General features: G+C 47.3%; 1 protein-coding gene across 4 annotated transcripts in view; it reads right to left on the bottom strand.

Moving 5' to 3' along the window:
* LARGE1 (LARGE xylosyl- and glucuronyltransferase 1) overlaps nt 1–13,223 on the bottom strand; it is a 633,576-nt gene that overhangs the window by 42,113 nt on the left and 578,240 nt on the right. For all 4 annotated transcript variants that reach the window (XM_005567477.4, XM_045364291.3, XM_065522217.2 and 1 more), the window contains one exon: nt 345–508. In XM_005567477.4, coding sequence (XP_005567534.1) covers nt 345–508 — 164 coding nt within the window. The remainder of the gene's footprint in view (nt 1–344; nt 509–13,223) is intronic.

Here is a 13,223-nt window from a genome sequence, read left to right as displayed (position 1 = left end):
CCTCAGCCTCCCCAGTAGCTGGGATTACAGGCGCACACCACCATGCCCAGCTAATTTTTGTATTTTTAGTAGAGACGGGGTTTCACCATGTTGGCCAGGCTGGTCTCGAACTCCTGACCTTGTGATCCGCCTGCCTCGGCCTCTCAAAGTGCTGGGACTACAGGCGTGAGCCACCGCACCCGGCCCAGACTTCAATATTCTAAGCCCATGCGCCATCTCTTCCTGCTCCATCCTCCAATTTTAGCATATGTGCTGCGGAAGCGAGCACACCCCTCTCCATTCTCTATCCTCCATGCAAAGCGCTGCCGTGAGGAGACTGGGGTGGGTGAGGCCATCTGCCATACCTGTCCATGGACAGCTGAGCGACCAGGGTGACGTCCGTGCTGTCTGCCGCAGGCTCGTACTCGTAGTGCAGGAAGTACAGGTGGGTACGGTGGACAGTGAAGCGCTCTCGCCGGAACTCATAGCACAGGTCGTCCTCGTCCAGCTCAGACAGCTGCTTCTGGAGCTGCAGAGTAGGAGAGAGGGCTTGGGCACGTGAAGAAGAGGTCCCAGGGTGCCCATGAGCTTGCCCCTCGAGCCCTGCCCTCCCCGGCGTTTATCACCCATCAGGACGTTGACGGGTCAGAGGTACATGGAAGGGATCACCACTTTTATTTCCCTGTGCAACTTAATCTAATTTCAAAAAGGTGGTAAAAATCAGATGCCTGGGGACCGGGTGTGGTGGCTCACACCTGTAACGCCAGCACATTGGGAGGCTGAGGCGAGCGGATCGCTTGAGCCTGAGAGTTCGAGACCAACCTGGGCAACAAAGCAAAACCCCGTCTCTACTGAAAATAGAAAAATTAGCCGGGCATGGAGGTGTGTGACTGCAGTGCTACTCAGGAGGCTGAGGTGGGAGAATCAACTGAGCCTGGGACATGGAGGCTGTAGTGAGCTGAGACGGCACCACTGCACTCCAGCCTAGGCTACAGAGCAAAACCCTGTTTCAAAACAAAAACAAACAAAAACAAAAAGCAAACAAAAAAAAGCAACCATAAACTCCTTAGAAACAAATGACAAATGTTTTCTTAGACAACTCAGCATAAGAATTTCAAATAACATGGGGAAACGAGCCGGGCACGGTGGCTCATGCCTGTAATCCCAGCACTTTGGGAGGCCAAGGTGGGCAAATCACCTGAGGTCACGAGTTCGAGACCACCCTGGCCAACGTGGGGAAACCCTGTCTCTACAAAATATATAAAAATTAGCCGGGCATGGTGACGGACGCCTGTAATCCCACCTACTCAGGAGGCTGAGGCAGGAGAAGCTCTTGAACCCTGGAGGCGGAGGTTGCAGTGAGCCGAGATCGCACCACTGCCCCACTGCCCTCCAGCCTGGGTGACACAGTGACATTCCATCTCAAAAACAAAACAAAACAAAACAAAAATAACACAAGAAAATGCCCAAAGAAGAAAACGGTCAAAACTGACAAGGACCTCCGTATGACCTGATGCTTTTTTCTCCCTAGAGCTACTGATTTCAATCTTTGTACTAGGTCTTGGAAAAAACAAAACAAAACCAAACAAAACCAGCAAACCAGAACATTAACAAAATAGAAATTCTTTTCCTTTCATTTCACCTAAGTTTAACCAGAATCTTGGCACCGTACTTTTTTCTCTTTTCTTTTTTTGAACTCTCTCAAAGTCTTACTTCATTAATCTGCTTGTAGAACTTGTTTAACTAGCTGTACTTCTCTCTTCCTTCACCAACTTGTGAAAAGAGCAGGCACACCTGCTGACAGGGAGCTAAGGAGATAACATTTCAGATATGCCAAGGCAGATACACAGATGTGCAAATCTGCAGCTGCCCAACCGACACGGTCTCATGGGAACTCCTACTAGGCAGGTATGATGTATGTTTTACAGATGAAGAACTGAAATTAAAAAGTGACACAACTTAGCAAAAAGCCAATCCACAGTGACAAAAATTGGACCAGGGCATGTGGGGTGGGGGAGTGAGAGGCCTGGGAAGAGGCAAGAGAGGGCTGGGAGGGACAGAAACCCACTCCACCATGACTGGAGCGAAGGGTACATGGATGTGCACTTTTGTGAAAATTCAGCTAACTGTGCACTTCGAATGGGAGGACTTAGCCGGGTGCGGTGGCTCATGCCTGTAATCCCAGAACTTTGGGAGGCCGAGGCAGGTGGATCACGAGGTTGGGAGTTCAAGACCAGCTTGGCCAAGATGGTGACACCCCGTCTCTACTAAAAATACAAAAAATTAGCCAGGCATGGTGGCGGGCACCTTTAATTCCAGCTACTCGGGAGGCTGAGGCAGAGAACTGCTTCAACCCAGGGGGCAGAAGTTGCAGTGAGCCAAGATCACGACACCGTACGCCACCCTGGGCGACAGAGTGGGACTCTGTCTCAAAATGAAAAAAAAAAAAAAGAATGGGAGGACTTGTCGGATGCAATCTGTATTTCCATAAAAATCAACTTAAAAAAATGATAATTTGCCAAAGGTCACAGAAGGGTTGGTTCCATTTTTTTTTTTTTTCCCTGTTAAATCAGCCTTGTCTATCACATGATAGAATACAGACAAAAGTTTACATGGCAAGGGTTACCAACCTAGCTGAATATCAGAGAATGTTTTTCCAAGAAGGTGTACTTTCTTTGAGTCCCCAAATCAACAGTGTAGCAGTTGATAAGAAAATATATTAACTTGCTTCTGTATAGCCTTGTACCTGTTAAGACCATTGCCTTGACAGATTACTTAATGGCGTCATTTCTCAAGATGTGTGCTATGGAAGATGATGGCATTAATTGCTCCAATTCCTTCTCTCTCCCCCACCCCCTGCCACCTCAGATATCCTTGCCCTTTGCAGTGGTGCTTACTAAAGAGGCACAGTTTATTTCTCGGGCCTTGAGTAAGGGCTGGAATCATTATGTACTTCTGCTAACAAAAAGCAGGGGAAGTAATATTGTCTCAGTCTTGAGGCTAGACCTCAAGAGAGTGTTTCTTGCACCCCTACCACTGCCATGAGAGGATACCGAGGCTAGCTTGCTGGAAGATGAGACATTTGGGGCAGAGCAGCTCCTCCCCAACTGCCCAAGTCATGCAAGCCAGCCCAGCCCAGCTGCCTCAATAATACTACTTATTGTTTTTGAGACAGACAGAGTGTAGCTCTGTTGTCCAGGCTGAAGTGCAGTGGTGTGATCTCAGCTCACTGCAACCTCTGCCTCGTGGGTTCAAGTGAATCTCCTGCCTCAGCCTCCTGAGTAGCTGAGATCATAGGCACTCACCACCACGCCCGGCTACTTTCTGTATTTTTAGTAGAGACAGGGTTTCACCATGTTGGCCAGGCTGGTTTTGAACTCCTGGCCTCAGGCAATTCGCCCGCCTTGGCCTCCCAAAGTGCTGGGATTACAGGTGTGAGCTACCGCGCCCGGCCAATAAATACTTCTTGAAGGTGACTGAGGTCTTACTGGTTCTGAGCAATAGATACTGATAAAGTGCTATTGGTATTTTGTGGGGGGCACTTTTTCATTATGAGGACCTGTCCCACCTATTGAAGGACAGTCAACCTCTTGAGCTCCTGCCCACTAAATGCTTACAGCATTCTCCAGACAGCCCTGTGAAGCTCCAAATGCACATGCATATTTCCCAATGCAGCTTGGGAAACCGGTTGAGATCCAGTGATCTGTGAGACATTGTCAACTATCTCTAAAATTTTTAACTGTTAAAAGAATGCAATTAGGGATATTCAGCTTTTCAAGTCAATTTGCTGTCCTTGCCTGTTTGAAGATTCTCACCAGGCCAGCAGTTTAATATAAGACAAGGAAGCTGAAATTCTCCTTCCATCTAAGATCTATGACCCCTCTGCTTCCTTCTGACCTGTAGGATTAAATCCAGATTTCCTTGTTGACAATTAGGAGCTGCTCTCTCTGACCCACCACCCCGATACTCTACGGCCTCATCACTGGTCTCTGTGCTCCCCAAACCTGCCTTTCCCTCACACCTCCGTGACTTTGTTCCGTGCCATGCTCTTCCCCTTTCGGGAATGCCCTCCCTCACCCCGCTCCGCTCTCCTCCACCTAAAAAACCTTCCATTTACCTTTCAAGATTCAGCCCAGATGGCACCTGCTCTGTGAGACCTCTGCTCATCCCGCTGGGGAGAAGCGATCCATTTCTTCTCTGCACTCCAAGAGCGCTCAGTTCGCAACTCCATTAAAGCACTTGTCAACTTGAACTGAAATTATTTAAGGGCAACTTTCCCGGTGAGACTGTGACACTTTACCATTGTCCCGAGCACCGTGCCTGGCTTGTGACAGGTGCTCAGTATCATGTGCTGCATGCCTGAAAAATATTTGCTGTATACAACAAACCTGCAATCACTGTGAAGTTAAGACTATCCTTTCAATTTTCCTGTTGTGTCCTCTAATTATATGCACAGAACGTGATCAATAAGCCCATTCTTCAGCCCATCATTTGCTTCAATATTTGCATCCAAGGGTCTGTGATGGCTGAAAAGCTTTTGGAAAACAAACAAGCATGTGCCCAGCTCCACGTAAGGTGCTGGGTACAGGTGATTTCCTCTCCTCCCCAGAGCCCCCCGTGAGTCATCTGCAGCCTCATCTGACAGTTGAGAAGGGTAGAGGTGTCAAACCTGGGTCTGTGCCCCTCTACCACCATGCTGCTGCTTCAGAAAAGATGCCTGCTTGGCCTCACGTGAAGACGTAGATGCAACGTAGTGGCTAAGGTTACTGGTTCTAACCCACTCCTGCCTGGATGATCTCAGTGTAAGAAGTCAGTGTAAGAATTTCAAATAACATGGGAAAACGGGCCGGGCACGGTGGCTCATGCCTGTAATCCCAGCACTTTGGGAGGCCAAGGTGGGCGGATCACCAGAGATCAGGAGTTCGAGACCACCCTGGCCAACATGGGGAAACCCTGTCTCTACAAAATAGGTAAAAATTAGCCGGGCGTGGTGGCGGACGCCTGTAATCCCACCTACTCAGGAGGCTGAGGCAGGACAAGCTCTTGAACCCGGGAGGCGGAGGTTGCAGTGAGCCAAGATCGCACCACTGCCCTCCAGCCTGGGTGACACAGTGACATTCCATCTCAAAAACAAAACAAAACAAAACAAAAATAACACAAGAAAATGCCCAAAGAAGAAAACAGTCAAAACTGACAAGGACCTCCGTATGACCTGATGCTTTTCTCTCCCTAGAGCTACTGATTTCAATCTTTGTACTAGGTCTTGGAAAAAACAAAACAAAATAAAACCAGCACACTAACAAAACAGAAATTCTTTTCCTTTCATTTCTCCTAAGTTTGGGTGAATGACCTAACTTTTCTGAGCTTCAGGGTCCTCAGCTGTAAAATGAGGACAATGGTCACTACCCCAGAAGGTTACAGAAGGATTCTGAAAGATGCTGCATAGAGAGAAAACAGCGGTTGAAGAAAACATTCAGTGGATGTCACTTATTATCGTAGCTATTATCACAGGAAAGGGAAACACCTGGGCCCCCGAACACACCTACGTGGACAGTTTTTGTCCTCAAACCTCACCTGAAGGAAACTGTATGGCAAGGGCCCAGAGACAGGGTTTCACCATGTTGGCCAGGCTGGTCTTGACCTCAGGTGATCTGCCTGCCTCAGCCTCCCAAAGCGCTGGGATTGCAGACACGATCTACTGCGTGTGGCCTCTCCTCCTCTATGTGCACACACAGGTATGTACCCTTGAGTTGGGGAAAAAGACATTTCCAGGTAAATAGTTCCAGGAACCACTTTCTAAAAAGCACCATATGGTGAGTTCCTAACAGTAGGAGCTATATCCCCTTCATTTCTGAACCATCTGAACCTAGAATATCCAGGTTCTATAACGAATGTTAAAGATTTTCTGAGCAGTGGATTCACAGATGAATTTTATTGGCTTCTTTACACTTTTCTGTAGTTAATTAATTCCCTGCAATTTTCTCAAATGAGCTAATGCATGTAAAGTGTTTTGAAAACTATAAAATGCTGCAGAAACCTAAGCAATGTGGTTATGATTATATCATGTACCTTTTCAAATTCTAATCTAGGCTTGCTTATTCCTGACTGCGTGGCCGATGTGATCAATCTTGGATGCTCAGCAAGCCTCTGTTGGATGTGCTCAGCCCCTGCATATGAGGAGAGGGAGTACTGATCAACGGAGGTGCTCTCAGGGCTTCTAAAGTACACCCTGCCTTACTGGGATTGACTAGGGCAGTCCTGGGGAAGAGGCCACCTCCAGCTCTGAACTTCATGGTACCAACAATGGGATTCGGTGGTATCCACATCCCAAGCTCACCTGCAGTCCCTGCTGCGGTGTTTAAAGGGTATTACCTAGAGAATATTGTCATTTACCAACCACAGTGGGTATTGTAGAAAAAAAGTCAGGTGGTCGGGCACCGTGGCTCGTGCCTGTAATCCCAGCACTTTGGGTGGCTGAGGCAGGCGGATCATGAGGTCAGGTGATCGAGACCATCCTGGCTAACACGGTGAAACCCTGTCTCTACTAAAAATACAAAAAATTAGCTGGGTGCGGTGGTGTGTGCCTGTAATCACAGCTACTTGGGAGGCTGAGGCAGGAGAATCACTTGAACCCAGGAGTGGGAGGTTGCAGTGAGCCGAGATCTCACCATTGCATTCCAGCCTGGGTGACAGAGTGAAACTCTGTCTCAAAAACAACAGAAACAACAACAACAGTAACAACAACAAAAAGGAAAGAAAGAAAGTCAGATATGCTGTCAGACACACCTGTCCCCAGGACTCTGGGCCAACCAGTTGCCATCCTTGAACTTGTATGTTCATTTCTCCTCTACATGGTGTTTTGCACCTTGATCCAGCTAATACTAACTGGGTACCTACTATGTGACTGATGCAATGCTAAATGTTTTCAGGTGCATTGCTTCATCAGTTTAATCCTTCAGCACAGATATCTGTTGTACAAAGGAGGAAACTAAGGCTCAGAAGCTTTCAGTAATCTGCTTCAGCAAGTGAGAAGCAGTCCGGGATGGGAATCCAGTCTTCGGAACTCAAACCAGGGACGTTTCACAACACTATTACTTCTTCCCAGGGGATGGAGGTGAGAATCAAATGAGATGGTGGAAGACCCAATGTTCCGTGAATGAAGCAGGCCATAAAAAAGTGTGGTCCCAATGCAGGAAAAAGACAAAAGGAAAAGAAAAACCCACTCAAAAATAGAAGGGAACACATTACAATGTTAACAAAGATTTTCTGAGTGGTGGATTCACAGATGAATTGTACTGGCTTCTTAAACTTTCCTGTAGTTAACTAGTTCCCTGCAATTTTCTCAAATGAGCTAATGCACGTAAAAGTGCTTTGTTAACCTTCAAGTGCTACACAGATCTAAGCAATGTGGTTATTTTATATTATGTACCTTTTCAAATTCTAATTTTGGCTTGCTTATTCCTGACTGCGTGGCTAATGTTATCTCAGTGGTGAGACTCTAGCAGTTTAGAAACTGCCTCCTTGGCCGGATGCGGTGGCTCATGCCTGTAATCCCAGTAATCCCAGTACTTTGGGAAGCCGAGGCAGGCGGATCACCTGAGGTCGGGAGTTTGAGACCAGCCTGGCCAACATAGAGAAATCCCGTCTCTACTAAAAATACAAAAGTTAGTTGGGTGTGGTGGTGGGTGCCTGTAATCCCAGCTACTCGGGAGGCTGAGGCAGGAGAATAGCTTGAACCCAGGAGGTGGAGGTTGCAGTGAGCTGAGATCACGCCACTGCACTCTAGCCTGAGCGACAGAACAAGACTCCATCTCAAAAAATAAATAAATAAAAACAAACAAACAAACCCCCCCAAAAAACCAAACAACAACAACAAAAAACAAAAACAAAACCTGCCTCCTTTTCACCCAGGGTTTGGGTAATTTCTCTGGAGGGCCGTGGAGCCGGAGGGAGTATTTCATTAACAGGGTCTGAATGCTACTCTGCCCTGCTCTCCAACCACTGCCACAGGGAACAGAGGGCTCCCGACCAGGGAGGCACAGAAACAAAAGACAGATTTCTCCTGAGATAAAATGCATTTGCTAAATTGCTTCTTTGGGCAGCCAGCTGAGGCAGAGGGAGATTTGGACTCACGGGAAAATGGCCCTTTAGGCAGTCTGCATTTATTTCCCCTCATCCATAAGGACAGTGGCCTAGATTGACCTTTTGAGCTGCCGGAAATGATGGCTGGTTATGCCCGAGGATCCAGAGGGAGTACAAGTGCATCCTGGGCTCTGGCCTTACAGACTTCTGTTCACAGTTGGGCAAACTAAGGAGTGAGATTATGGGGATAACTGAAAAGCGAGACCTGATGTCTCTGACACTCATTTTCTATGTGACCTTGAGCAAGTCATGCCTCTGAATTAGTAAGACAAAGGGTTTGGGATTCATAAAGTGACTCTCAAGGATCACGCACTCACTGGGTCAGGTAAAGAGGGGAGAGCTTTGCAGGTTCTTTCTTATGTAAGACTCACACCAACTCTATAGATTAGGAACCACTCTTAGTCCTCTTCAGTAGAGGAAGACATCCGTCATCTGAAAGGTTTAGCCATTGCTCAAGGTTACACAACGCACGAACAGAGCAGCTGAGATTCCAACCCAGGTGTATTTCCTCTGTATTCTTGCAGGTAACCAGGTCACTACAATGCCTAGTTGGTCAGCCTCTGGGCTTCTTTGTCGTTGTAACAGTAAACAATTCCGTGACTGCAGACGACGCAACACATGTGTTTCATGCGGTGGCAGAAACATCCCGTGCTCACCAATATCCATATTCTCCTCTCTTCCATGGCACAGAACTAGGCTGTATCTCCAGCCTCAGTTAAGAATAACTCTGTGATAGAGCTCTGGCCAGTGGCATCTGGAAAGGCTCTGGCTAGTACACGGACCACTCTGAAGCCTTGCTCAGGCACAACCTTTACTGACCTTCTTTTCCTGGCTGACAGCCAGAGCAAGAGAATCCTGTAGAGTGGGCTGGGGTTCTGTGGAGGGCGGAGCCACAAGATGAAAGAAGCCTGGGTCCTTGAGCCTGCAGGAAAGCTACCTGCCAATCATGAACACCCATTTGGACTTTCTGCAAGTAATAAACTTCCAGCAGGTTGAGCCACATTACAGCTGCTTGTGCTACCTTAACTAACAGGCACATTGGAATGCTTGTAGCCTGTAAGTGATGGAGACATAGTACAATGGACCAATTAAGGAGTCTAGGAGGCCACCGTTTCTTTCTTCCTGGGACACCCCTCCTTCTGATGTCTTGGGGCAACTGGTGAAATTGCTCATGGGGAAATCTCCACTCAAGCATGTTGCTTTGCACTTTGAACTTGCTTTCACTTTTTAGTGGCTTCATATCCACTATTTCATTTTTTCTCCTCCCCAATTCTTGTATGAGACAGGCGAGCAGGCGAGGCTGCCCTTAGGGCCCTCAGTTGACAGATGAGGGACCAAGTGCTCAGAGAAGCTGGGGCTCCAACTCTGGTCTCCTGAAACCTAACCCAGAGCTTGTCCCTGTGGTTTCCACAAAGCTGTTACATCTTCTTAAGTCACACAGACAGGTAGAAAAAGCTCACGACCTCCCTCGTTGCCTGCTGTGTGTATTAATCAACAAGTTCCAGGAACCCAAAGCATTTTTTACTAAGGAAACCAAACTATGAGTCCATTTTCATTCTTTTGCAGGGAAGTAGGGGCTGCATTCAGGACTGTTGAGTGAAGGTTCAGAGAGGGTCTGCCCAGCCCTGACCTCGACTTAGAGGAGGTAAGAAAAAGGATCGGTCTCCTCCCTCCCAGTTATCAGTATTAATTGACGCATCACATACAATTCATAGGCTCTTATTTTATGTCAAGTCTTGTGCTATGAATGGGGAATGAGCTCCTGCTTCCGCATTTATATTATTCCTATGGTCTAGGAGGAGAGGCAATGAAGTCAGTCACTAATTACAAACACAGCGCAATCATAACACAAACCTTAATTTTGGGGGGCCTCTGCCATCTGCCACATTGTTCTAAGCTCCTGGCCTGTCTTACCTTCTTGATTCTTCTTAAGTCTATCAGGTAGGAATAACTGACTTCCATCTTACAGATGAGAAAACTGAGGGGCAGGGAGTTTAAGCAGATCATGGGGAATCCTGCAGCTGGCAGTCCAGCTGGGATTTCACATGAGGCAGCCTCATTCCAGAGCTGCCCTCCTTACCTACGGCACAAGCAAGAGACGCCACTGGAGAGAGGGAGATCTGGTAGAAAGGAGAGGAAGGGAGTGCGCTGCTTTATAGACAAGGGAGGGCCGAACACCTGGCAAGTGCGGAAGGATGACAAACAGCACCCAGAGGGGTCAAACAGGGCTCTGTGTAAGTTGCAGCCGAACAGGATCAAAGCAGCCAGGCCACAAGGGGAAACCGGGGCCCTGACTTGTATCCACTGAGTCTCCTGATCCCACAGCTCCTCTTCCCTTCACCCCCTGTGCTCTGGAGCTTAACACATTCCTAGAGGGTCCGTGAAGACTGGCCTTGAGCCGCCTAGCCTGTCTTAGGGTTTGGGGTGCTGTCCATCCTGGGCTCTGCTGCCTGCTGCGTGACTGAAGAGTTGGTGACATGCGGCTCGCACGTGAGAGCAGGAATGCATTCTGGGCTTTCTCCGGGGTTTTTCTGAGATACAGCTGTTTCCACAGAGCCATCTGTTTCTTGGCATTGCCTTGCAGGGTGATGCCATAAAGTGTTTACAGAATCTGTGTATATGTGTCTTATTTTTAACTCCTAATTGAGGTGATGCTGTTGTCATTTCTTCTTAGTGGGCTGAGTGTCAGGGAACGGGGCCTTGGAAGTGGCCTGTCACCTTCATAGCGTGAGAGAATTGAGCTCGGAAGCCTTCTTCATTTCAGAGGTGAGGCAGTGATCTCACAGCAGCTGAGACAGCGGGTATCCAAGGCAAGCTTTCTGGAAAGTACTCGTAACAATAACTGCCTAGGTGGCGCGGCACTTTGAATACTTTAACCCCTTTAACGTTCCTCAAAGAGCCTGGTGTGGGTACATTTACTGACCATTTTACAGATGGGAAAACTGAGGTTCATATAAGGCTAGAGTTAAGCCTAAAGTCATAGATCTAGTCTAGGGCCACAGGGTCTTATTCTGTCGCTCAGGCTAGAGTGTGGTGGTGCTGTCTCGACTCACTGCAGCCTTGACCTCCCAGGCTCAAGTGATCCTCCCACCACAGCCTTCTGAGTAGCTAGGACCACAGGCATGTGTGGTTTGCTTATTTTTCACAGAGACGAGGTCTCACGATGGTGCCTGGGTTGGTCTCAAACTCCTGAGGCTCAAGTGATCTTCCTGCCTCAGCCTCTCCAAGTGCTGGGATTACAGGTATGAGCCATGATGCCCAGCTTGGGCCAAATTTTCTGCGTCCAAGTGGAGGGATGTTTCTGGCACACCACAAAGGCTTCAAGAAAAGGACTTGTTATAGTTCATTTGTTCAACAAGATTTATTGAGCATGGATCTGGTGCCAGGCACTCTTTAATGAAGATATACTGATGAATAAGACAGATAAAAAGCCCTGTAGTCACAGAGCTTACATTCTAGTGGGTACAGACATAATCAACAAAAATAAATAAGTCATGAATATATTAGTGATAAGTACTATGGAGAAAAATGAAGGAGCCCTGGAGAGAGGGAGTGCTGGGGTACGGGGCAGGCATAGCAATTTTAGAGAGAGGAGTATTTTAAACAGCCGTAGAGAGACCACTCAACTATGAACCAGGGCTTGATACCGGCTTCAGCTCTGCCACCAGCCTGTTCTGTGAATTCACCTCTCTGAGCCTCTATTTCCTTCTGTATAAAATGCAGATAACAGCAGTGGCTCACACCTGTAATCCCAGCACTTTGGGAGGCCGAGGCGGGTGGATCATGAGGTCAGGAGATCGAGACCAGCCTGACCAAGATGGTGAAGCCCTGTCTCTCTTAAAAATACAAAAATTAGCCGGGTATGGTGGCAGGCGCCTGTAATTCCAGCTACTCGGGAGGCTGAGGAAGAGAATTGCTTGAACCCTTGAACCTGGGAGGCGGAGGTTGCAGTGAGCCGAGATCGCACCATTGCACTACAGCCTGGGTGACAGAGTGAGACTCTGTCTTAAAAAAAAAAAAAAAAAAAAAGAGATAACAGGAACTACCTTGAAGGGTTAGTGAAAGAGTAAGAAAACTGTATCCATATAACAACTAGGAGAATTGTGGAGTAACCTGGATATATGTAATAATGTAACTTACTATTACATTAATACGATGGCTACATCCATTTGGGAAGCTGTTCCTTGTCTTGTGGCTTTAGAGTTAGGTAGACGTGATTTCTAATCTTGCCCCCAGCACTCAGGAGTTGTGTGGCCTTGAACAAGTAAATCATTTCTTTGAAGCCTTCCTTTCCTTATCTGTGAAATGTGACTCATAATGCCTCCCTCCCTTTGTGGTGAAGATTAAAGTTGTATTTCCCTTTCTCTTTCTTTCCCTGCAGAAAATTTCCAATTCCCAAAATCTAGAAGCAAGCAGAGAAAGGTCTTAGAACAGCACAAAGAGCTGTGCTCATGCAGGAGAGACCAGAATGACTAATACCTATCACAGGGATACCGAGCAGGCTTTGGTTCCCTGCTATCACTAGGAGGCTAGGAGACCAATACTGATTACTCAGCGTGCTGTCTTGAGGAGGAGAAAGAAGTTGGGCATAGATGAATAATGCAGCCATCAATTAGTGATGTCTGCTGTGGGCAGGGGATGGAGACACTGGCTGTTGACTTGCAATTCCATATATATTCAAAAATTCACTGGTGTCCAGTCTTTTTTTTTTTTTGTACTTTGTGGATATTTGATATGTTTCATAATCTAGCTTTTAACATAACAACAGATCATTCTTTTACCATCAGGCTTTCTAAATTAAATACCTTTGTGGGGTTTTGTGGGTTTTTTTTTTTTTTTTTTTTTGTGGGTTGGCGGAGGCGGGGGAAGCGTTGGCTGCCTTGGAAAGAAGGAACAAGGAAGCGAGCCCAGAAAGGGTTGTTCTGAAGCTGATAAGCAGAAAGTGACAGCTGTCAGAAAGGAATTCACAGAATAAGCAGTGAATAGTCTGGGGCCATTTCCTGCCAGGATAAACAGTATGTTTCCTCCTCTGGCCACCCCCCCAACCTCCTCCAGCCTTTTCAATGCAACCATAGTCATCAGAAATTGTAAAATGAGTTTAA

Source organism: Macaca fascicularis, chromosome 10 (genome assembly GCF_037993035.2).
Source record: "Macaca fascicularis isolate 582-1 chromosome 10, T2T-MFA8v1.1".
NCBI classification, from domain to species: domain Eukaryota; kingdom Metazoa; phylum Chordata; class Mammalia; order Primates; family Cercopithecidae; genus Macaca; species Macaca fascicularis.
Note: the sequence above shows the minus strand (reverse complement) of the source record. Positions and strands in the feature narration are given on the sequence as shown.